The sequence below is a fragment of the Dermacentor silvarum genome, chromosome 10 (assembly GCF_013339745.2).
Source record: "Dermacentor silvarum isolate Dsil-2018 chromosome 10, BIME_Dsil_1.4, whole genome shotgun sequence".
Lineage (NCBI taxonomy): Eukaryota > Metazoa > Arthropoda > Arachnida > Ixodida > Ixodidae > Dermacentor > Dermacentor silvarum.
Window position 1 is genome coordinate 102,325,752 of NC_051163.1, and position 24,822 is coordinate 102,350,573.

The window sequence follows — 24,822 nt, forward strand, 5'->3', positions numbered from 1 at the left end:
AAGCTACCACCCAATGTAAAACAAAGCGTGCATAGCTCCGCTGCGTTCATTCTTGGCGCTACAGCCAGTGCAACTGCTGCTGTGGTAGCTGACAATCGAACTGATTCCTATTTTTATGTGCCAACCATGAGGCTGGAATGACTTGGGTGGTCATGCTGGCTTTGCTACGGCATAGTCAATGTAGTTTTACGCATCGAGGGCTGATGTGCAATAGTGCTTTGTAGACGAGAAGGTAATCAGTGCACCGTACTTATTTCCTGTTGCTTGCTTGCAACTATATTTGTTGCACTGTATTGCCTTTTTCCAGAGAATTTGAAGTTCGTTAAAATTGGCATCGCCCTGTGTCTTTGGTAAAGCTCGTGGTAAAGAAATTGTGCGGATCCCTTGCATTGTTGGAATCAACGTTACGCTAAGCATTTTGCAGGCAGCTGGCTGTGCCACATTTGTTTGGGGTTCTGCAAAGCGTTGACAATGTGTTTGCGTAAATCCAGTATTTGTGTGTGTGACAACAGCAGCAAGGCGACAGTGACAACTGCACGATTTCTACGAAAGATCGAATTGATGTGAACGAGCAGCATGGAAGTGCGAGGTGGGTAAGCAACTCGGAACCTAAATGCTCACCGACAGTAGCATGTGGTATCACTTGCTACAGAAACGGGTCACGACGACGTTTGGCAATGCCTGGTAACGACAAGAAGGGCCGTCAAAGTCCGGTACGTGTTTTGGGAGGAACGAGGAGGGGCGACTCGCTGCTGTCCGGCACTTGGAAATCAGTGTTTGTAGGAAACTTGCATTTCATTTGCTGCTTTAAATGTTGCAACCAACATCCGGCGTTCTGCTGGCTGAAATGCCGGGTACCTACGAGGTACCACCTGGCTTAGCCAGATTATGAAGCTGAAATCACTTTATGATGCTCAAAGTTGTTGCTAGGAAATAGAAATGATTACGTGAAGTAGAGTTCAGCTGTAATTCATTTTTCTGTGCACGCCTTTGTGGGAACCCTACACCTGCTCCAAACACAGTAGGTGCTCCAAAAGTAGATTTTGTATGCTCCAATTGTGCGTCATCCAAAACTTGGTGCATTGGAAGACTGCACTCGTGGAGCCATCGGCCATCTTAGATAATCGCGCCCTGGCACCCGCTGCAGATGGGCTCCAACATGGAGTGTGGGCCATGTATGCACAGCCATGCGCAGCTGTGGCCGGACACAAGCGCGACACAAACGTCGCGTACAATTTATGAAACGAAGTAAATAAAAAAGTTAAGCTTTCGATGCAAAGCCTGCATAGTCTTGAGGCTATAGCCAGAAGTTTGTGTTGAACGAGGCAACAACAGCATTGTTCTCCCAAACAATCAAACTAAGGAAATCAATAGTACCAGCAAGTCATGTTAAACTTTAGGACCTTGTCAGTCTTGGGCATGTGGCTTGAAAATGTGTTGAATAGCAGGTCAAGAAAAAAAAACAAATTGAGAAAGATGCTTTTCACGGGGACATAAAAATTTGATACCACCAGGGCTTGGTGGTGGTGGTAGTTTCTTGCCAACATAGCGTCATGGGGATGCATAATTATCTGTTAAAATCGGTAACAGCAGATCGAATTAATAATCATTAATTTGAAAGTACACAAAGAAAGCGAGGAAAAGACAGCATTTGAACGGGACATTCTGTAAATTTTTGTGTAGCGGAGCAATTATTCCTGTGGCTGAATTCCGAAGTGGAGAGCCACTGACTGAAAAAATAAAAGGTTCTGTTTAGTACAGGGCAAGTCTTCAGAGAGTTGATTCCAATGTATTCTTTTTCTTGCCGCAAGTGGCAACAAGATGGAAGGAAGTGATGACCAAGATTGGGTGTAGTCACTTTTTCTTCTGCATGCTTGCAGAAGCATTTTCTACAAGGTTAATTAGCATTTTTGTTTTTAGGCATAATTACTCTTGTGGGACTTTTGGTCAGCTGATAATGTGATATAATACCATAGGACCTTCCGGCGCATTTCAAGTGTTCATCGGCATAACTTTGAAGACATACTGAACTTGTGCGCACAATCTGTTTGCCAGGTGAGAAAAAAAAAAGGTCAAGATTGCTTCGAGGAGCTTGGCCTACGAATACCAAGCACTTAGCGTGCAATGCGACTTGGAACAGGAGGTTTTGGCACCTGTGATAAGCTTCTTTTTATTGGGTACAGTTATACTTCATTGTTTGAACATTACAATAGCCAACAGAACGTTTCACGGAAATGAAATCCAATTTTTTTCAGCACCTGCAACTTAATATATGAGAAAGCTGTACGCTTTTAAAAGAATTCATTACATGTTTGTTCACAACCTTTGAGCCCTGATCTCATTTTACACCATATCCGTAACTTTGCTAAAAAAATTTTTTAAATCTCAATTTCAAAGTTTCACATAATGCCATCCACCTAGCCTATAGTGGTACATTAGAGGAAGTCAAACCTTGCTGTAAATAAATTGATCTTGCCTGGGGACAAATATTTGTGCAAACAGCAATTACGAGCTAAGAAACAGGCCAATTATGCTTGTCACTTAGGTGCAGGCATGACATGATGTGACAAGAAAATCTTGCTTGGGATTAAATCAACGATGAAATTGAGTATTCTTTAACTACTACACTGTGGTGCTTAGCACAAGCAAACACAACACAGTGAAACCTAACTATTATGAACTGTCCACTGTTTCGGTGTGGCCATGTACCATTATGTATGACATAAGTTTGTTAAACACTGATAGCATTGGCAATGAACATTTTAGATTCACTCCGTCATATCTGATAATTTTTTCTTATGTGCTCGTTATATGTAAGTTCAACTGTAGCTTGCATAATGCACTTTCAAATGCCAATGATAGTCGTTAGACTGATTTTGTACATCATACCACTGTGCTCGCACATGCAATGCTTTCGAGGCACAATGTCTGTTTTGTTTGCGTGCACTCACTACAGCAAATACCTGCATTTACTATGTGTGAGATTCATGGGTTCGTGTAGCAAATGTGTTAAGAGCAGATGCAAACACAGTAAACAACACCTCATGATGGGACCACTGACGGGGGCGTCTTGCATGTCCTACTTGCACATGGATCACGTTGCAGACAGTGAAGACCTGCCGATTCATTGAAGCTGCACGTTTTTTCAGCTTGCGGAGGAGCCTCCGAGTGTTGTTGCGTTCTTGCAGTGGCAACGGAGTTCCTTCAATTTTCTCCACAAGTACTGCCGGTTCTCACAATAACATGAGATTCTATGCAAACACCGTTGTTCCACACCCAAACCGCAATGGCTCTTGCCATCACATGGCTATCACACCTGGCCGTGCGGTTTGTGCAGTGTCCTGCATCTTTTTTTTTTTTTTAACTGGTTATAGTATTTCAAAGTGCCTCTCATAGGGTTTTCTTGAAATTTTTGGTTACAGACCGGAAGCATTGCCCAGGGAGCATTCTATCACAATAATTTTTCAATTAAAAAGGGTTTAGTCATTGAAATAGGAGCAAACTATTGCAATGTGAAAGTGCGAGGAGGTTAGCTACCCTCTTCGAGGCATAGCCTCTCTCTCACCGTCTTAACCATCTGCGTGCTACCTGCCTTCTGCCATATTGGAGCTGAGCGCCCACATGACAATTGCATTAGGACCCTGACCGCCGTCTTTTTTTTATCTTCTGACTATGCAGCACATTTCCGGAGGTGCTTTTGCATGCTCAGCACTTCACAGGAGTTCCCTAGCTGTTGCTGGCTTGGGAACTCTCTTGAAGTGTCGAGCACTGCAGTGACACTGAAGTTCCACGTGTGCGACGTCATCTCTGCTGGTGCAGGTTGCACCTCTTGTGGGGTTGTCCTGGACTGCGCTTATCAAGGTGCCACTAGTAGCTGTCAAACGTGAGGCTAAATTCAAGCTGACACAGTCTGTGCCTGGTGGTGTTGGTTAGTTGGTGATGAAAGGCAGGTTGGGGTGATGGAATGGGTGTGCATAACCACATTTCTTTCAACAAACAGAGAACAGGGCAGGGTTACAAGGTGGTGAAGGTGATGATGCCACTTGTCCCATTTATTCCAGAAGACAAGTACGGTGTGCTACAAAAGGCAAGTTTTGGCGGTGGTGGAGCGGGTGTCTGTACAACAATGCTTTTACAAGGGGGATCAACAGCCACGGGCCCTCTGTTGTCATTGGTCCGTGCCGTCGTCTTCGGTGGCTTGTGCCTCCTGTTGCGTCTGAATCTGGACGGTTTGTTGTGTGCCTGCCACTGCCCCTGCTGGAGCCAGGAATACCGAGGCTGGCTGTCCTGGAGCTTGCTGGATCTGGTACAGTGTCTGCAGGGTACAAAGTGGCATTTACACAATGCCCATTTACAGAAAAGTGGCTTGCCTAGTGCACAAATGAGATCATGATAATAAGACTGGACCTGAAATACCTGTTAAGAAAGCTTGTCTAAACATATGTTAGCAGAATTGGTAGAAAAACTGGACCAGTGGAAACAAAAAGGGTTTCCCAGACTGTTCAGCTTATCAGAATATGTCTTAGCAGAGTTTGTCTTGAAGAGTATCCACTGCATTCAACCCAAGGATGAAGCATGCTGGCTAAAGGTGGGCACGGTACCTCAAATTACATTTAATTTGTGATAGCCACTCATTGCTTTCCCTGATTCGTATCATCTTGTCTGAAGCCTTTTTCTTGTCATATGTATAATCACGCAAAGAGAGAGGCAAAAGCCATCATCTGCCGAGTGCCTGGTATCGGCACCTTGTTAGAGCAAGTACGTCAGTGGCACCTAGGTAACAAAAACCTGAGCCCACTGTCACAACTGTCCTTTCAGTTGCAGTTTTATGCCTTTAGATTTTTTGGTTCTGAGCCAACTTCAATTGAGGGGGGGACCCAAAAGTAACGAGAATTTTTTTTTTTTTTATTGACTTGGGAGAGTTAACTACAGGCTTGTACTGCTAGGCGCGCATACTACACTGTCGTCTCCATCAGTTGACCAAGCAGTGTTCTTGTGTAAAGTTTTGTCTGCTCACAGCATTGCTTCCACCGTCTGTGTCGATTTTGTGGTGGTGGCCATTAAAGAGCAACGTGTGTGTATAAATTTCTGTTGTCAATTGGGAAATGTTTTGATATCAAAGAGCTTGTTCACCTCCAATTTGTACCGCAAGGCCAAACAGTTGACCAGCATGTTTACGTTAAAGCGCCCAAGTGGTTGTGTGATGCAGTTCGAAGAGCACACTCCAATCTGTGGAACACAATAATGTCAAAGATTGGGCTAGTTGGTACTGCATGATTAAATGCATAACAGTGTGATGTTCTGCTGTGCTTGTCCTTGCCTGTCCTTCGTTTTTTGTCCTTGTCAAAAAGTCGCATTGTTGTGCTCTGAACCATGGGGAACACAGGCGAGTTGCTTGTGCATCAGAACAACGGTGACACCTGCACAGCACTGAGTATGCAGCACTTCCCGACACCAACGGAATGACAACGCTGGAAGGACATGGGATTTAAAAACGAAAAAGGTCATGCTAAAACAGATTTTTTTGATAATCGTATTTGGGTAGTTGTAGGCAGACGGATTATATCCCTGGTGGCTGCCAACTGTCTAGCAACGTAAATATTTCACGATCTTTTGTTCTAACCGATTAAAAATGAGCTTTGCTTGTTTGTCTTTCTTGAATTTCTGCAAAACACAAATTTTGGGCTCCTTGCAATCTTTTGGGAGCGATGTCTCAGCCATCAGGGCACCTACAATTTTTGTTACAGATTGTAGCTAAATGCGTAATGCACACAGTAGTAGTATAAACAGATTTTCAAAATTAGATTTTTAATTTTTTTGGTTCCACGTTAAGTAGTGAATTAGCCACATTTTTAAACACAACACTTTGGAGCACTGTATAATTCAGACTTGTCATAACCAAAAAAGTATTTCTATCCTTGTGAACCTTATTCTTGCTAACATCTAGCTATGTGCCTAAAGCAATATTTTGGTTAGCAATCTTTGCACCATTGTTCCTGGAAAGAACAGTACCTTATTTTTCATTAACTTTGGAACTAATAGTCTATTATAAAAATGATTTAATTAATGAAATTAGAAAAAAAAAAGCGGGGCACTTTCACTAAATTTGGATAAAGGAGGCTTTAAAGAAGGCTTCAATATCTCTTTCCCCCTCAACTCCAAGGCTGAAATGAGGGCTCAAAGGAAAGCGTTTTCGAGATGTGGAGGAGATCAAAAAGAAAACACTGGTAGCACCGAGGGTCATCAATTTGCAATAGTTGCTGAACAATGGATAAAGTGGTGAGACAAGCCTATCACGCCCTTAAAGCGTATTCATATTTTCCAATGCGGAAAGAACACGTGAATTAAAAAAAAAATATCAGAAAAATTCTTGTTACTTTTGGGATCCCGTTTGTCGCACTGTTACTTTTTGTGTGCAGGTTTTAAACACAGGAAGCTTTACAGTAGGCTAACTATTTGACAAGATAAATGGTCAGATGCCACTGCTATCCAAATGCAGCAGAGAACAGGACGGCTGAATGAAAAACTAAAGCACAGTCTGAAATCAGTAAGGAAATGGAGATCCAGGCAATGACTGCAGTCAAACCTCTTTAAAAGAGGTGGGTTATAACGAACTAATCAACATTACTATAACAAAGAGTTCCTCTTGAAATTCTAATAGGTACTAGCACTTAAAACCTCATTTTGCTGACACCTTTCTCGTTCATAGTTAAGAATACTCTTTCCCACTGTGGGCAATGGTTCTAACAAAGTAGTTTCCGTTCCCTCTTCAACTTCGTCATAGTAAAGTTTTACTACGCATCCATGGGTGGAAGCTAATATACCCCATTAACCAATGTTACGGCAGCTCCACTGCAACACATGGAATTTTTGTGAATTCTCAACAGACAACTAAAGCTGACAATGCAGTATATAAGCAGTGCTTGTTTGTGGCTATGTCTCACCTGTGGCTGCTGCGGTGGGGGCTGAGGTGCCGCCTGGGGGATGGGTGCTGTCTGGATGATGATGGGCTGACCCGTGCTCTGTCCTTGCATCTGCATCCGGATCAACTGCAGTTGCGCAGGTGTCAGCTGGATCTGTAACAGAGAGAGTGGGAATGACGCAACAATTTCATTCAAGTTGTTTTTCTTTTCACGCTTAGTCAGTGGTCCAAGTGGGGAGCTCTGCCCATGCGATCGATCACCAGGATTGGTCAGTCGTGAGCAGTGGATAATAAAGGAATAGAATCGAGTGAAAGGAATACCGGTCAAGAGCTCTAAACCTACTGCCACTTTGAAACAGTACCCACAGTGGAGCTCCCTCAATTTCACAACATTCTGAAGAGCATTTAAATGAGGGAGAAAATCATTAATAATTTACAACCGCTTAATTGCTTGTTAGCCAAAATCAGCAAGATGCCTGGCTGTTAGCCAGGCATCTTGCCGATTCCAGTTTTCGATTTGGTGCGAGCCAAGCTTCCCTTCTTTATTTGTTGTTTCACTGGCCAAACTTTGCATGACATGGAGGGCAAGGCATTGCCAAAAACTAGAAATGCTGCTGGTGAGCCTTCAGGCGCATTTTTGACGTGGCTGTGTGCGGCAACTCTTGCAGTGCATCATTGTTTTATGTCAAAGGGGTGCCTGTTACTTGAACTCGATTCTACTGAAACAAATTCTCAGTGACTTAGAAGTTCAAATTAAGGAAACTTCGCACCATGTGCAGTTTGGGAACTTGCACGATGGACTGTCTGTGACCGAGTCTTTGCCGCTGCCAAACAGAGGCTGGATCCGCACACGTCGTCACCGACTTCTGCAGTGCGGTTGAATGCTTCAATGCACAAAAACTAGTTGTTTCTGCTAATAGCGTGGGCAGTGCCACGTAGAGAAGAGCAATTCCCTGACGTGACATTCAGGGCACAGCAATGTGCATGCTGGCAAGCTGAGATGGCAACCGGTTCACTCGACACTGTCCGAATAAAAGGATGCTTGGCTCTGCCCACTTGCCAAGCACCTCTCGAGACGAGAGATTGCAGTACACTCATAACAATGGCCAACATGTCAAAAAATACTATTGTGACCATGGATTGTGCATCTGGTTTGATTTCATCAAGCTTCAGGTCAAAACAGAGGAAGGGTAGTGCGAAAACCTAGACAGGACGAAAGAAAGACATAGAACAATTGCACAAAGCAATCTGTCCGGTCATTCTATGTCCTTTTTCGTCCTGCCTAGGTTTTCTCACTACCTTTCAAACACGAATCATTACCAACTTGCACAGTTTACCATTCTGCTTATACCATGTACACAAAGCCTACGGTTACAGCGGGCTATATATAATTGTTGCCGCTGTGAGTGGACTGCGCCCTCATGCGTGACGTAGCAGTAACAGCAGTGCTGGCTGTGAAAGGCGAGTGCCACCCACCGGAATCTGCTGTATCTCCCCGTTGCTGTTGATGACTTGCTGCACAATCTGGATGCCTCCCTGCTGCGCAACCTGCTGTGTCTGCACGGGTTGCTGCAGCTGCACCACCTGCGGCTGGGTCTGGAACGGGGACAGAATAGCAGCGTGGGTTTTGCAATTTGCGAATCGACAGCAGTACCATCGAGCCTACTTTACTAGACTAACAAACACAACCACCAAAACAAACGAGAATGAGTTTGATATAATGAGCAATCAATAATCTTTTTTCTTAATCTGACTACCATAAATGCATCTGTCTTCGAGGCCAGAAAAAGGAATGTTTAGAGTAAACTTACAGAGATGTTGACTGGTTGTTAGGTGAACACTTTTTCATCAATACGCGTGTCTGCTGTTTGGCGTGCACAGGCCCCTATGTGTCAAGTCAACTGGTAGATACGTGAATTTTGTTAATACAGTTAAACCTCACTACAGTTGAATCTCGTCAATTCAAACATGCTTAATTCAAATTTCCAGTTTATTTGAACTGACACTGTGGTCCCGTCAAAGTTATTTATATTCCAATGGGCAAGAACGCCCGATAATTTTAACGCGCAAGCATTTACGGTGATTCATTCAAACATACCGCGCTCCGACAATGCTCTCAGCAGAGCGACAAATCATGCAACAGTGCCTCCAACCAGCATTGCTCTGACCCCACCATAGCGGAAAAGCTTAGGACAGACCCCTCAACGACGCGTGCGACGGAGAAAAAAAAAAAGAAAAAGGAAATGTGGCAGAAATTTCACCTAACAGGAAATTGTGCCATAATAAAACATAATTCAACTGGGTTTGACGGTACACAGCTCCTTTGACACCATGAACGTGCCTCCCATCTGATGCAGAGCATGGGAGCTGAACTAATTCCTTGAATATTTGTCAGACCAATAGTAAACGGACTTTTGTCAATTCAATCTCTGAAATTCGAACTTGACCAGTCTGTGTGCTTGACCCCATAGCGACCTCTTTAGAGGCAGCATGTCTCGGCCAAGCTTATTAAGGGACAGCGAATGCATCAAACACACGTCACCTCGTGCTCCAAACGTCCATTTCTGGCCTTTCAGGAAGACTTGCAAGCAACAGCGGTAGCCTACAATGTCTGATTATGGTATTTACCTGATTCTAATCTGAAGCTTTTTTTACTGAGATAATTGGGCGGAAAACTGCTTGCACGATGCAATCAGATACAAAATCAAAACCGCCTTTGCAACGTTTGCAGGCTTTACCGCTTAACACCGCTGTATTCTGGCGAAGCTGACTTTAGAAGACCGGCTGCCAATGTACAACACATGTTAAGGCCCTTGCCCCTTATCCTTGCTAAAAAATCGGATGCGTGTTACATTTCTCCTTTATTTAAGAGCTTTAATGTCATTTATGAATGGGTTTTCTACTTAGGACACATAGAAAGTGGGCGCATGTTCGATTCAGGGGCGTCTTATCATCGGACAAATACTGCCAAATGAATTGGTGGTGCGTTTTGGTAGTTTAATTTTTGCATCTTGTTCAATTCAACCAGCCGGATAAGTAGACCTTATCCGTCATTGCATGTCAGGTGTAAACATAGATGATATTCGCACAATTAAACCTAGTGTTGAACTGTGCTAAATTCCCGTGCTAAACTGTGCTGGTTGACTGATGCAGAAGACAACACTAGCGAGGCCTACTGGTGCTTTCAGTAACTTCAATGCACGCGTGAGGGGAAAAAAAAAATACTGTTATTTCTGGCATTTCAGTGTGCAGAAAGTGCACTTTCGCACTTTCACAAATTCCAAATTTTGTTGCGGTAGTCACAAAACGAAACTTTGCAGGGATTGCAGGAAGACACAACTCTCACCTGCAGCTGTATCTGCTGCTGCTGTTGTTGCTGCGCTTGTTGCTGCTGCTCTGCGGCACCAACCTGAAGGAAGGAACGTGGCATTTCAGACTCGTTCTATATTATATTTATTATATTTCAGCTGTTTTGATTCTCAGTCTCGTTGCTTTTCTTGCCTGAATTAAATTGACTGGCACTTGGATTAGATAGTCTGGTGCTCAGATTACTTCAAGTGGCGCTTGGATTAAGGTGAGCAGGAAAATCTGTAGTGGCCACAGCAAGTCGCATGCGACCGGAATATAGTTTGTCGCATACTGGAAGCATAAAGATGGACAAATAATGTGTGAATTGATGTGATCTTATGTCCACAAGTTATATTCGTAATGTATGAAGTACTTATTCCATAAAAAGCATTGCAGATCAAAAACAGCTGCACAGCGAAAAACGTGGAATGAGGCTTGTTCGAGTGCACTACTTCTGTAGTTTTTGCAGTGTTGCCTGCTACCGCATAATATTTGAGTGATGAACACACTCGCTTCATAAACGCACCCCAAACATTGTGATTTTTGTTTTTCCTTGCGTAATAATCACACCCCCAACTTTGGTCCTGTGCAGACCCACGATCGAACGGCTACGCTGCAGTTCTTCAGAGGGACTAGGCTCTTTTTGTGTTTAGAGCAAGCGCACTTATTCTCGAATCTCGTCGATGTGTTGCAAACACTTAATAATGCTCATGTAAGCTACAGATCCACGCTAGCGACAAACATTCCGTGGCACCACACCAGCAGAGGGTTTCATGACGGAGAAGCTGACAGCAAAGCCATGGCAAGAGAACAGTGGCGGGAAGCATGCCGCCAGTGCCGGCGCAAAGGCACCTCACAGACTTGAGACAGTAAGAAACGTTAACTGCTGTCTACGACAGAAACTTTACTCTGACATTATGGGAGAGTGTGTGATGTGCGGCCGGACGCAGCGCACGAGACAGTCCAAGTGAAAAAGGGGCAGCCGACGCTTGGTCGGCATAGTCGGGCGTAGTGTCGAATTCGTGTGTCTGTTGCTCGCTTTGCTGCCTCTTTGGTTTAGCTGTGTGTGATGGGCCGTAAGTTGAGTTATAAGCCTGCTGCGAGACAGAGTTTGTCTGCTCTCAAAACGAAAACGCTAATCAGACACCGATAAACTTATACATGCCGATGAGCAAGACGGCCAAGGAAAGAGGCCACAGTGTGCTTGTCAAACCAACATCTCTATGGGGATTTCAAGGGGAATTTCACTTACTTCGTTATATCTATTATTTTGTTACATCCTGTCTCGTTATAATGAGATTTGACTGTATGGAGCCCTCGCTTCAGTGTTTGCGTCACATGGTTCTTGTGAATAACAAGATGGTAAATGAAAGTTTTCACGACAGAATACGGATGAGGGAAATGCTCAAGGCTTTGCATATTAACCACATGTTCCTTGCACAGGTGGCTCCCACATGCTGCAGAATGACAACAGAAATGAGAGACAAACAGACAGACAGTAGGACAAATAATTCAGTCATGACTGTGTAACAATGACCACAGTCACTGACTGACTTTTTAGACATGCTTGACTATTCGCACACCACCTTTCCCACAGAACTGATGAGCAGTTATGACTGAAATTTTGGACTGCTTTACAGTGTTGCGCTCAATTTTCTCAACGTAATGTATGTGCATGATTCTATCACGAAAATGGCAGCCGTGAAAAGTCAAGTTGTCACTTGTACCCTTGCTTTCACTGGCAAGGCGATTTCTCAGCTTTCTGAGTGTTATTCAGTCATTAAAAATATCTTCACTAACTAGGCAGCAAACATTACTTTTGGTCACCGACTCATGATGATGCTGCGCTGATTAAGCTTAGTGACCTATTTAGTTACCACTAAGCCGTCATGAGACGCTTACATCTAAAGTGTTTGCACCACTTGCCATTACTGGTAGTCAGGCCTGAATATTCCATCATGAGCCACTGCAAGCTCATGTTTTCTTAAACTCAAAATGCATGCGTAGTATGGTGTGACCAGCACTTTTCCAACTGACCTGTTGCACTTGTAGCACAGAGGGCATTGAAAAAGAAGGTGTTGCATTCTGTACTGTCAGGGCCTGTGGGTTGGTGCCAGATGCCTGCACTATCTGAATCTGCAGAGCAAAAGATGCAAGAACTCAGAGCTGAAGCACACATAATAGGCTCATGCCAGAAATGCTGTAGAATCTGACGTCATGAAGATGCGATGGCATTGCAACCACATTCAGTGTAGCAGAATCAGGAGCTGGACGTGTTGTTGCATTTCTTGCAGGCTAAAAACGGTGCAATAAAGACCACAATCAGTGAAAGACACAATAGTGAGTCAGCGCCTGTGCCATGTCTTTGACTGTCCATAGTCTTTTTTGCACTGTTTCTAGTTCTAGTTATCCACATTCAGTGTAGGCAAACAAGAAACAAAATTCTGAACTGTTCTTCCTTGGTTGTTTTTAGAGTGCAAGATTAAAAAAAGGAAAAAAAAAAAAGCTTGCAGTTGGAAAACAATTTGTCCTGGTGCGAGGATTAAACCCGGCACCAACACATTTCCAGGGCAGTCGCTCTACTAACGCAGCCAACCAGGAGGTCAGCAGATCGCAGAGTGATGCTGTTAAGTGACGATTCGAAGTGCAAGAACAGAGACTTCCTTCAGCCTCCTTGCGAATTTCAGCAGAACTGATTTGCCAAGACTGTAACACCACATGTGCAAGTTTTCAAAAGTTACCTAGAGTAGGGAGTTGTTGTTGTTCAAAGTGGTGAACAGTAAACGAGACGTATTGACGTGGTCGTCTACTCCTCTTGCCTGCCCTACAAACAAGCAGCTTGTCTATACAGAAAGGGCTGGTGATGACAGTAAACTGCACAGCATGTGAATACTACAAGGATGATGCTTGGAAAGCTATGCATCTGTGCAGTCAGTTAATAATTGTTTTTATCGCTCTTCTAATCAACCTAGTTGGGTTCACTGAAGGACAAAGGACCCAGCTATCTGGAATTGTCGGCCAACTCCATCTCGTGCCGGCAAATTTCCTGTTCCTTTGTTTGTTTCAGCCCTTTTCACGGAGTAAATAGGCGTAATATATTGCAGAACATTTGCAATGCCATCACCTAGTGAGGGGCATCTAAGGCACAGTAATGCTACAGCACAAACCATGACAGTGTCATGTGAGACACAGTAGTACTGGCATTATAATGGTACTTTACACCCGACACAGACAAAGAACAGCCGAGTAGTTGCAAAGCCACGGAAATTCTTATAACCGAGAGGTTCGAAAAGCAGACACTCTGTTGTGAAACCGGGTTAAGCCTGGAAACCCTGCTACCCACCTGTGGCTGTGCAGCTGTCGTTAGGGTGGCTGTGGGCTGTTGTTGCTGTTGCTGTAGGGCTGCTTGGTGTTGTTGGGCTAACTGGAAGTAGTACTGGACCTGCATTTGCAAGGAGACAATTCAGGATCACTCACTTAAGTGGAGGAGCCATTCCATAACCCGCTATATACACAGCGGGCAATGCTGTGGAGGCTAGGGCAACTTTTCGCAATACATGCATTTGAGACCAAGAAAGTGGTATGCGCCACATGACTGCAAGAAACAGGAATGCGCTACATAACTAGGTGTAACATTGACTTTATACCTTACGGATAGGGGTGCGCATATATTCCAAAAGTTAGAATATTATCGAATATTATATTTTTAATATTCATATTCGATTTGAAAAATAGATATTCGAAAATATTTGAGTATTCGGTTGGATATGAATATTCGAATCAAATTGAATATATTGCTATGTGGGAGCAAACACGGTTCTTAGAATTTGTTTCTGTCTAATTTAAGAATATTGCGGCGATTTTGTGCTGAATTTTGTGATAATTTCGTCCTGCCAGCGAAATTTCGCCTGTAAAGCACACTTAGCTCCTAATCGTGAAAACTTTGCAGAAAAGCCAGCCTCTAGTAGCCAAAGGCATGAGTTTGCGGAGGAGGGTGCAGGTTTTTTTTTTTCTGAGCTTATTGCTTGACAGCAAGTGCGACGAGTGACTACTGGCACAGGGTCAAATGCCTATGAGTTTAGGGGCATTTGATGCAATATAATAAGGCACAGGCTGGCGAGAAGCAGCTAATGGGAATTACTAAATTTTCCAAGTTGACATGAGCCAAATACACAATGTTTTAGTATAATTACTTACTAGTCTAGTTTTTTAACATTAACAACGTAACTGCAATGTTCTAACATAACAAATTAAGCCAACTTGCTAATAAATGCATGTACATATCATTATTTAATATTCAAAGTGAAGTATTCAATTTGTATTAGAAAATTTTGATATTTACACACCCCTAGTTATTGAGAATATACGAAGCAAGTTCCACACAGAAGACCTTGCATATAAAACATATTAAGATCGGAATGACAAGTGGAGTGATATGTTTGTATAACCTCACTCATTGCACAGCTTCAAGAGCACTCAATCATCATGCATGCATGACCAAAGCATAGTACATCGTAGACTGCAAGGTCAAGGCATACAAGCAATGTGTTATTCGACGTAGCATTACTCCAAACATTGTAGTTCTAATATATCCAGACGTTAGTCAACAGAATACGTCACATATTAAAAGCCAGTTTACCATGAAATGTGTGAAGCGATACACTTCTATTTATTAATTTATTAACATCACTGCATGCACCCTGAGGGCGTTATTGCAGCGGGGTTGCATCACACGATAAACAGAAAAAACAACATATATATATATATATATAATGAAACTATACAAACAAAACAAAAATTAAACATCAGTGTCAGTAACATTTACACGACACAAGTAAGTCAAAAATAAAAAAGACAAGATCAGAGGTAGACTGGGCGTAGGGTAACACTTCTGCATCATGACTGCGTTCCATGCAAATGTCGCTTCAGTAAGACGGCAAATGACTCACTGGATGCAGTAACAACAGTATTATGTAAGTTGTTCCCCCCACATATTGTGTGTGGAAAGAATGACTGAAACACTGTAGTGTGGCACCTAATTTTCTTACTATTGGAATAATATGTGGAAGGCTTCAAGTACTTTTGTTGATCGATGTCAAGGTTGTCATGGGCTAAATGATTGAGAAAGGAAAGCCTGAAAAAGCAGCCACGGGTTTCTAATGGATCCTGCGATAAACAATTTTTGAGGGCGGTAACACTAACGTTACGGCAGAATGAATTAGTTGCAAAACATGCTTGGCGGCTTTAAACCGCTTCCAACTTGTTAATTAATACGTTAGTGTAAGCATCCCACATGATGCAGCGTATTCTAGAATTGGCCGCACGTAGGTTGTATACAACACTGTCTTTACCTCCTGAGGCACCTGCTTAACCTTTCTTTTCATAAACTTAAGGACTGGGCTCGCTTTTAAGGTTATTGTCTCAATATGTTTATTCCACATGAGATTTAATCATAAGGTTACGCCTAAATGTTTAACATTTTTAGCAATAGCAATGTTTTCATTACCTTAGTGATAATTAAATTTTAATACATTGCAATTAATTATAGCTGAAGCGAGTGTAATTACATTTGGAGGGACTTAACTTCGTATTCCATTTATCATACCATGATAGGATGTGGTTGAGGCCATTTTGTAAGGTAGTGGCATCACCTAAACAATTAATTTCTCGGAATACCACACAGTCCTCTACATAAAGTCGGATTGTTGATGAGACGTTCAGACTGATGTCAATGTAAATTAAGAATAGCAAGGGCCCCACTACAGACCCCTGCGGCTCACTTGATGCGACAGCAGCAAGTTGAGATTCTGAGTCGTTGATGACAACTTTTGGAAGTGCTGATTGAGATAATTATGTACGCAGTTAATGATGTTTTTGGTTAGGCCTAGGTGCAAGAGCTTAAGGAGCAGGAGGGGGTGCTGTAATGCGTCAAAAGCTTTTGTAAAGTCTAGTTTAATACAGTCAATCTGTTTAGATCCATCATATGCCAATAAGACACTATGTGAAAATCCTACTAGCTGTGTACATAATGCAAGAAAGGCCTCTTCGGAACCCATGCTGGTAGAATACATGAGTGCACTACAAATGCAGCTTCTGCAGCATTGCATGCACATAGGAAATGGAGTACAGTCGAGTCCCTCTACAACGAAATGACCAGTTTAACGAAGGAATAATTCTGCCCCGCTTCTATTGTGAGCTGTGCAGTTCGAGAATTTGACAATGAAGTGACCTGTATAACGAATGACTTCGGAGGCCCCAAGCGATTCATTATAAAAGGGTTCAACTGTATACCTAATATGCAAGCAAGTGCTTGTGTTTTACAAGAATACAGTCAGGCGCATTCAGGAAGAGATTTCACACACACTCTCATTATACCAGCCATACAAATGCTCAGCCCAATTCATAGTTTGTTACGTGCTCACAAGACTCTACCTGAAAGCACAGCTCTTCTAGCACAATGTTTGCCACGGCAACCAAGTGTAGTGCTGGGAGCCTCGTGCTCTGCCATTACCACATGCTGCTTGCACATACCAACTTAGTTAAGTGAAACCTTTGTGCAATTCTATTGATTGGGCTGGATGCTTTCAGAGGCACCACTGCAGAAGCTTGAGCTCCTAATTGTTTCCTGTCATAGTGCCCGGCTAGTCAAGGACATTTTTCTGTGACTCGTGGCAGTCCCATCTGCATTGTCTGCTACAATGTGTTCCATTTATTCAAACACTGAACATCGAGTCACACTGCTGTGCATTACACAAACAAGTACCGTATTTATTTGAATCCAGGCCAATAGTTTTTTTCAAATAATCATATACTAAACTCTAGGGTCGGCTTAGATTCGAGGATTGAAATTGATAAATATGGTGCATAGCTAGCGCCATCCAGAAAAGTCAGTATCGCAGCCGTTACTAGCCGAGCCAGCAGCCAACTGAAGTACACGAGCGACGTCGCCCTTTTGACCTGTGTTGTATCGGCGTGCAGTGTGGCGTTTTCGTAATGGCACCAAACAGGCGATGACACTGTAGTGCCACTTTCAAACGAAAAGTTGTGCTAGCCACAGAGGCCTTGTCAAACATTCAAGCTCGGCGGGATTTCAGCATAGATAAGAAAAACGTCCGTCATTGGAGGGGCAACGGGAGATGCTTTTTGCGTGCGCCGCAACGAGGATGCATTTACTGGACCACAGAAAGATGGCAATGACGCTAGCAGCGATGATGACGTAAAATGAGCTCGGCATGTTCATATTCAATAAATGCTGTTGTCATTTTGTGAACGCTGTCCACACTTTTCTGTTTGGCCTACATTCGAGGAAATTTTTTTTTTCTGGCTTAAGCCTTTCGGGGGTCGGCTTAGAATAGGGGCCAGCCTAGATTCGAGTAAATACGATAGCTCTATATGCTATTACAATTCTAGCCAGCTACTTTAATTTCAGTATCTCTTTTTGAGATTACAGCACTTGCAGTGGTGCGCGCAGAAAGCACTTGGCAAAACTCAGGCAAATGGCAAGGTGCCACGCTTAGAACTTCTTATTTTGCTGTGTCAGCACTTTCAGCATACACACATTTACAACAAAGGAGCATAGATCGACTTGCATTCTGCGCAGAAGCTTTTTTTTTTTTTGTATAAACGTGCGCAACAAAGGCTTTGGCATAACAAGGCTTTGGTTTATGACTTAGGTGCAGTTCCTGATGCACGGCAGGTGTGTCACTCAGTCGAGGAATTAAACCACATGCGCCGGAAGTAGTTGTGCATGACATGACTGACCTGGTCGGCGGGCATGGTCGTCGTCCGCACTGTCTCTTCTGCCCGTTTGGTGGCTGGCTTGAGCTCGTCCCTTGGCACGATGTCAATGAGGAAGTCGAACTGGTCGTACTTGGTGATAGCCATGGCAATGTCATTCCTCTGAAACGTTTGTAGTGGAGAGATATTTACACAGACAAAAAAACAAACAAAAAACACTGCATGACCAGCAACAAATGTGGCCCAAGCCCCGATATACGCTGAACATGAAAAGGGCCCTGCAACAGTTTTTGAGTGTGGCTAATAAACCAGCTGAGTCCAGTACTGTCATGCTAATAAACCAGTACTGTCATGCCCATCTGTATCTATGATTTTTCCTGTACATGCCACTTGGAGCCCCCAATTCCCCTCTAAAGGCTGCCCCCTGCCCTTTTCATCAAAATTTCAAAACTCTCGCCACTTCTGTTTTTCTTTTTTAAGCAGGAGTAAACACGATAGGTACTGGGTGGAGTATTTAAAAATCAGTGCTAAGCTCCACCTCTGGTGGGAGCAAAAACAGAACTGAACTTGTGGCCACACCCTTTGCAATGGGTGAGTAATATTCTGATAAACTATTTCGTCACAGATAGTGCCATCTGGTGGTGGAGAAAAATACCACTTCTCTGATACTATAGCCTACGAGATGTGGTAGCGTGACAGTGTTGTGCGACACACTCCCGAGGTCAGGCAACACAAATGATAGGCAGACCATGACAACCATCATGTCTATGAGCATGCCAACATGGAATAGCTGTATGGGCGTGCTGGTAAACGTTCATGAAGGAAAAGTGCTACTAAAATGGAGACTCAGTAAGAACACAAGACGAAGCACTTTTGCGGGGTTAGAGAGGAAGGCGTTAACACACAGGAAAGGGCCCTTTGTACTAGAAATAACATTTAAATAACTGTCAGTTAGGCATGTTGGTAAATGCTGATGATAGAAAAAGCGCTACCAAAACGGAGACTTAGCAAGAACACAGGCCAAAGTGCTCTTCCCATTATGGCAACAAGCCTTCAAGTGCACTTCAAATGACAAAACGGAGAAGTATGAACGTGCTTATGAAGTATTAACATGTGTCATGAACCAACCAGTCCACACGAAAGTATTACTGAAATGGTGTAGGCTGCGGGGACATGGCAGTACAGCAGTAATAGGTTGTTAAGAACTCCTTCACATAAAAAAACCTTTTTGTTTGAAAATATTTGTTGGGAGATGCTTTACAAACATTTCACGGAAGGCACTGCAGAACCCTGCCCTGCAGCACTTTTTCTAAAAGTCGTGAAATGTATTTGACATGAAAGAACTCAAGTTTAGAGAGATTTAGCATTCAGATTCAGATTTAGGAGTTATCAGCATTCAAAGATCGCCCTTTATCTCCCCTGCAGTGCTTCCGCTCTTTCTTCAACGGCTTGCACTGAGGAGGCTACAGCGGATCGGGGTGGCACCCGCAATGCTCCACCTACTGTATGTCACGGTGGGGGTGCAGTTTAAATTTGTTCTGGATGTGCATGTGGGCAACACGACTTCCAGTTCTGACGCCCTAGACACGCTAAACTCAGTGCTGTCCCTTAACATACGGTTTTGTTGATATAGAGTTTATATGCTGCAATGACGGGCACTATCAATTTAGCTCTGGCATTTAATGCATTCAAAGCTAAGTAGAATTTTCTCCGTGGCTTCCACATACTGCACAGCCCCAGTTACGGTTACAAATATAAATGTATTTTCGCTGCTCTAACCCTGACCATCCAATGCATTCTGCATCGGATAGTCAGGGTTAGAGCAGCGACCATTCTTGGCAAATCTGCACATTTTGCGTTAAGTGGTGCAGCACATGTATGAATCTCACCGCCTTAGCAGCCAAGAAGTGAACAGTGTCGCATACGGTTTGCTGTTAATTATTAGCGAACGGCCTGAGAAGTGTGTTTCACACAACTTTAACTGAGAACACCACAGACACCGCATTTGCACTACTCGCCTACTCGCATTCAAGGTGTCTTATTTATATACAGTAAAATCTCGTTATAATGAAGTTGAAGGGGGAGCCAGAATTACTTTGCTATTATCCATTATTTCGTTATATCCTGTTTCGTTATAACGAGGTTCGACTGTATATGTACACAAATTCTACACACAAGAGCACGCAGATGTGTACTGTGGTAGCATCAGCAAAACTTCAGTGACTCCATGACCTTGCACAGCAGATGAGCCGGCACAACTCCAGAAGTACAAAATTGGATTTTTATGTTGATACTTTAAATACAGTTGTGTTTCATAATTTTTTTTATTACGTGGAGTATTGTGAACGTAGTCACCGTTGCAGGAACAAGATAGGAACAAGTGCTCCTAGGAACAAGTGGCCTTTGATAAAGTTAATAACTATTGCTCGTGACATTTTTGCTTCTTTTGCTTTTATTAAAACTCTGGTAGCTCTAACCCCTAGAAAAAACACTGTCAAACCTCAACACGCCCTACATAATTTAATATGATAGCTTTTCTACAGCCAGTTTCAGTTTCGCTTCTACTGTGTTGTGGTGTGACGCTATGCTACTATACATCGGTCCTCACAACGAGTAGCACCACATGAGGCCACAGAGGGAGCCGGAGCGAGTATCAAAGTGCCGCAATGTCCTGCTCCCACGTGACCACATATGCTGCGTCATGACAGAGCATCCTCCTGCTCTGTCATGACGCGGACCGAAACTGGCAGTAGAAAACCTGTCAGTGTATTAAATTATCAACTGAGCCCTGAGGCTTGTCACTATTATTTCTACGATTTACAGGTCTAGGACCTTCATTTAACGCAAAGAAAAGAAACAGAGAATAAAAGATATCATGCCAGTAAGCCTTTTAGCACGTCTTTACTCAGCAAGGGCACTCAAAAAGGGATAGCATCACATATTTCACTGTACTTTACCTGTAATGTGCGTCTCTTGTTATCTTCCGTGTGAACCCAGGCACGGAGCGAGAGCTCGGTGATGAAGATTTCAGCAGCCCTGGCAAATAGTACTGGTGCCTCAGCACTGATCATCTGCCAATAAAGATTGATACTGTCATCGAAATGCCTCAAAGTGTGCACTCGCATGTGCCCATTGATTTTTTAGACCATTGACACTCACCTTAACATCTTCGTCTAGCTTCATTATCTTCTTTATACGGGCTAGTGGCAATTCCTGGTTCTTGAATTCATTCTGAAAGATATGGCGGAGTCGAGGCATCAGGTGCTATGTACAAGTGCGCAAGAGGAAGTCCTCCTGTTTCCATCATCAACTTTCTTCTATGAAAAGGCAGTGAGACCATGCTCATGTTACAATAACAGGAATTTCAACGTTGCCTTTTCTTGGCAGAATGCGAAACCATACACAACAGTTTTATGAGGCCAACAATAATGGTAACATTTGTCATCACTTTAATAAGTACATGCAAAGGAGCATCCAAGAAAACATTTATTGTGGTTTAATGAAGCATACACCGCATACATTTGAATTTATTATGCACTATGATATTATCATGACGATTATTGCTTTAGGTGTTCTAAACTGTACTACATCTCTTATGTCTTCTCTCTGTTCCTTTGCAGCAACAAGGTTTTCCAGGTTGCACATGAAAATAACCGATAATAAAAATTTATGTAGTTTTCTTCCAGCAGACATGAATCTCCTGCTGGCCATGTTGGCAGGAAGGGGAGAGGGTAAAGGTCAGCAACCAGACAATGTGAACCAGTTGGTTAAGCGTTGATTTAGATGTCTGCTTTGCAGCTTAAAAGGACATGTTACCAGCTTTTGCAGTGCTATTTATTCCAGTTGCACATACGTGCAAACACACACACTCAACTACCTCCAGTTCTGCTTTCAGCAGATAAGCAGCATGACCCAAAGTCAATATTTTGCAGTTAGAAAATAGGAAACTCCACCTGTACTGATTTCTGTCTCGATACATTTTCACCCGATTCTACACTCAATAACACCAACAAGGCTCCAGGTCACACATGTCATAATGTTGAAAAAAATGCTTAAATGCTTCCCTTTAAAACACATACTGGAGCACTTTGTCCGGGCATGAAAATATTAAGAGGATACTTACCACACCCAGGTTCCTCGTTTCCTCCATGACGCGTGGCCAGAAGTATTCCAATGCCTGCTGGGCCTCTGACTGGCCAGAGGCATTGGTGTATGATTGCGAATCAGACATGTTGCCCTGCACCAGAAATTGAGATGATGTGATCAGGCGTGGATCCAGGTTTTTTTTTTGAAGGGGGAGGGTTCCAACTTGAGATGGCGACTGATGATGAATATTTTATGTGCTGGTGGATTCTTTTTAGTAATCAATGAACTTTTTTTTGCCTCTCGAGAGCAAAAGAACAGTAACAGCTAGGAAGAAGGAATTCACGAGTTTGTCATGCGCTGTACACTGGCACTGTGTACACAAATTTAAAAAGGGTCAGGACATCCCCTTGGATCCGCGGATGAAGTGATAGGAGTGAACATACAGCGTGTTTTCGTTTAAAAAAGATTCCGCATTTCCAAGGCATGCCTGCCACAACTTGTTCGAACAGGAGAACTTAGGCACAGCTCTAAATTATGTAGTGTAAAGCATGGCACGTAGGAGCACTTCCACTGCATATAAACCACTGATTGTGGCCAGCATACAGGTGAAAATTACATTGGCTGTTGCATCTCATGGGAACCTGAGCCCTAGTTGGAGTTCTCTTGTAAGTGAAAGATGTAAGTGCACAGACTTGGTACAGATGAACAACTCAATGCTTTTATTGACACACCTTGCTTCTTTATACACTGATTAAGAGCAAGACTAACAATGTAAGGTGGCCACAAAAAACGGAACGCAAAGGCACCCATGGCATCTCAATGTTACAGACAGGGCAAGAAGCTCGATTTTTTTATCTGTGAGATGAAGATAAAGATTGCTGACACAATTATCTCTTCAGTGCTCAATTTCAAAAGCTTCTAATACTTCTCTCGATTTATCTGGATGCTTAAATGGCGTTTTACACTAGGAAAATGCAGGATTACATTTGCAATGTCAATAATGCAAGGCAATATTTCCAGAGACAGCAAGCTTAGCTACATTATTGTTGCTCTCTCTCAGTTTATCGCCAATGCCCCTGCCTGACTGGCCAATGTATTGTTTTCCACACATCAGAGGCATCGAATAAACAAGTTAATTGCCACGCTCGCATGCAACATATTGCCTTTTGTGCACCTTTGCTTTGTCCGTGTACCAGAGTTCCCTTGTGCAAGGACTTTAAAAGATTTAGTAGTGCCAAAAGTATGTCACTAAGACCTGTGCATTCACCAATCCTCTTGAAATTTTTTGACAGGTTGTGCAAGTAAGAAAGCACAACTATTTTCACTGATGTCTTGCCTCATAACATTACAGCTTTTTTTTATGGCAGTTTGGCAGCTAAAATGGCACCTTTAGCATCTGTGGCAGGCAGTCTACTTACGGGACACAACGACACCAATTGGTATGCCACGAAGCAAGGCGCCAGACAAAAGTGGTTTGGTTCCTTACTTAAACAATATATAGTGCAATCTCAAGAGGATTGGTGAACGCATTGATGAATCTCGCATAGAAATTCTGTGCAAACAATCGGATTTGTGTGTTGGAAATGCTGTGTGGGCTTTTCTGTTTAGTTTTTTGTGATCCTCTTATGTTAGCGTTGTTCTTTATATGTGTATAAGAGGCAAAGCATGTCAATAAATGCAATCGGTTGTTAGTGAAAGCCCTGTCTGTGTGTGCCTTCTTGCATCGTCCCAATTCTGGTAGTGCTGTTTTCATCCGAGAGGTAAGTCACAAAAATTACTACGGTAACATGTATTCTATGATGTATTTCATGTACAGTGGCACAGTATTTTATCTAATAACAGCAAAGTAATATGCAGTGTGCTCAATAAAACCATTATTTTATTAATTCGACCAATTAGTCACCAGCGCCAGCAAGAACAGTGCACACTCTTTAGGATTTCTTGATGACAAAGCACATGCTGAGCAGCCATGACTGAGCATTTTTTTTTCTTCATCCAAATAAGTCGGGCACGCTACACATTAGTTCACAGCGGCAGGCTTCTCATCCTCACCCCTTGCATAGGCAAAGGAAAACAAGAAAATGCAACATATTCATCAAGTTTCTAGTGGATCTTGGGCAACTTTGCACAAGTGTGCAGTGACAGGCGAGTGATGAATAGCAAGGTTTCGTCTGGCTCCCCATCGAAAAAAAAATTTCGTCTGATAGCGTGGACTCTCCTCGCAAATTAGCAAATCGTGGCAGCGAACAACCTGCGCAAGCCGCTGCATGCGCGCTCGCTTATCGCGAACTACGTGGTCGCCGTCGCTTATCTCCATACACGGAGATGTCATCGCCAACCGCTGGCCGCGAGCTCGTCTAGGCCTAATCGGGGGCCACCGCGGTCACGGTCCGCGCTCGGCTGCCCCGAAAACTTCGTCGCGACAAGCGCTTCGTCCGTCCGGCGTGCTCGAAAGTAGCGGCGACCGCGTGTCGCGTGTTTCAAATCCGCCGGCGGCCAATCAGTCGGTGCCTTGATGGGAACATTTCTTTCGGGGCCCAAGCCAATCACAGGAGCACTGACCGCCCCATTGGACAAAGTTGATAGGACGACAGCCGACCGCTCGCACTCAGTGGCTAGGTTCTCGACCATAGGCGCTGCACATTTCCTTCGCAGCGCACACGACGCACCACTCACCTCGAACCAGCTTCGAATCAAATCATAGGACTGGGGGCATGTGACCAAATCCA

At 43.3% G+C, this 24,822-nt stretch overlaps 1 protein-coding gene across 1 annotated transcript; it reads right to left on the reverse strand.

Annotated features, from left to right (window-relative positions):
• Positions 1–4,014: 4,014 nt before the first annotated feature.
• Positions 4,015–24,764, reverse strand: LOC119466389 (nuclear transcription factor Y subunit gamma). Its single transcript, XM_037726898.2, has 11 exons — positions 24,656–24,764; positions 22,131–22,244; positions 21,167–21,238; positions 20,965–21,078; positions 18,032–18,169; positions 13,614–13,712; positions 12,308–12,406; positions 10,269–10,331; positions 8,399–8,518; positions 6,945–7,076; positions 4,015–4,315 (listed from the first exon to the last, which is right to left on the reverse strand). Exons 1-11 carry the CDS (start codon positions 24,722–24,724, stop codon positions 4,169–4,171), a joined length of 1,167 nt encoding a protein of 388 aa, XP_037582826.1. The 5' UTR covers positions 24,725–24,764; the 3' UTR covers positions 4,015–4,168.
• Positions 24,765–24,822: the final 58 nt, after the last annotated feature.

Coding starts and splice junctions, on each gene's coding strand:
- LOC119466389 (XM_037726898.2), bottom strand. CDS start 24,724: ATGGTCGAGAACCTAGCCACTGAGTGCGAGCGGTCGGCTGTCGTCCTA. Junction 18,170..20,964: donor ACAAGAGACGCACATTACAG/GTAAAGTACAGT, acceptor CAAACGTTTCAG/AGGAATGACATTGCCATGGC. Junction 13,713..18,031: donor CGACCATGCCCGCCGACCAG/GTCAGTCATGTC, acceptor TTGCAAATGCAG/GTCCAGTACTACTTCCAGTT.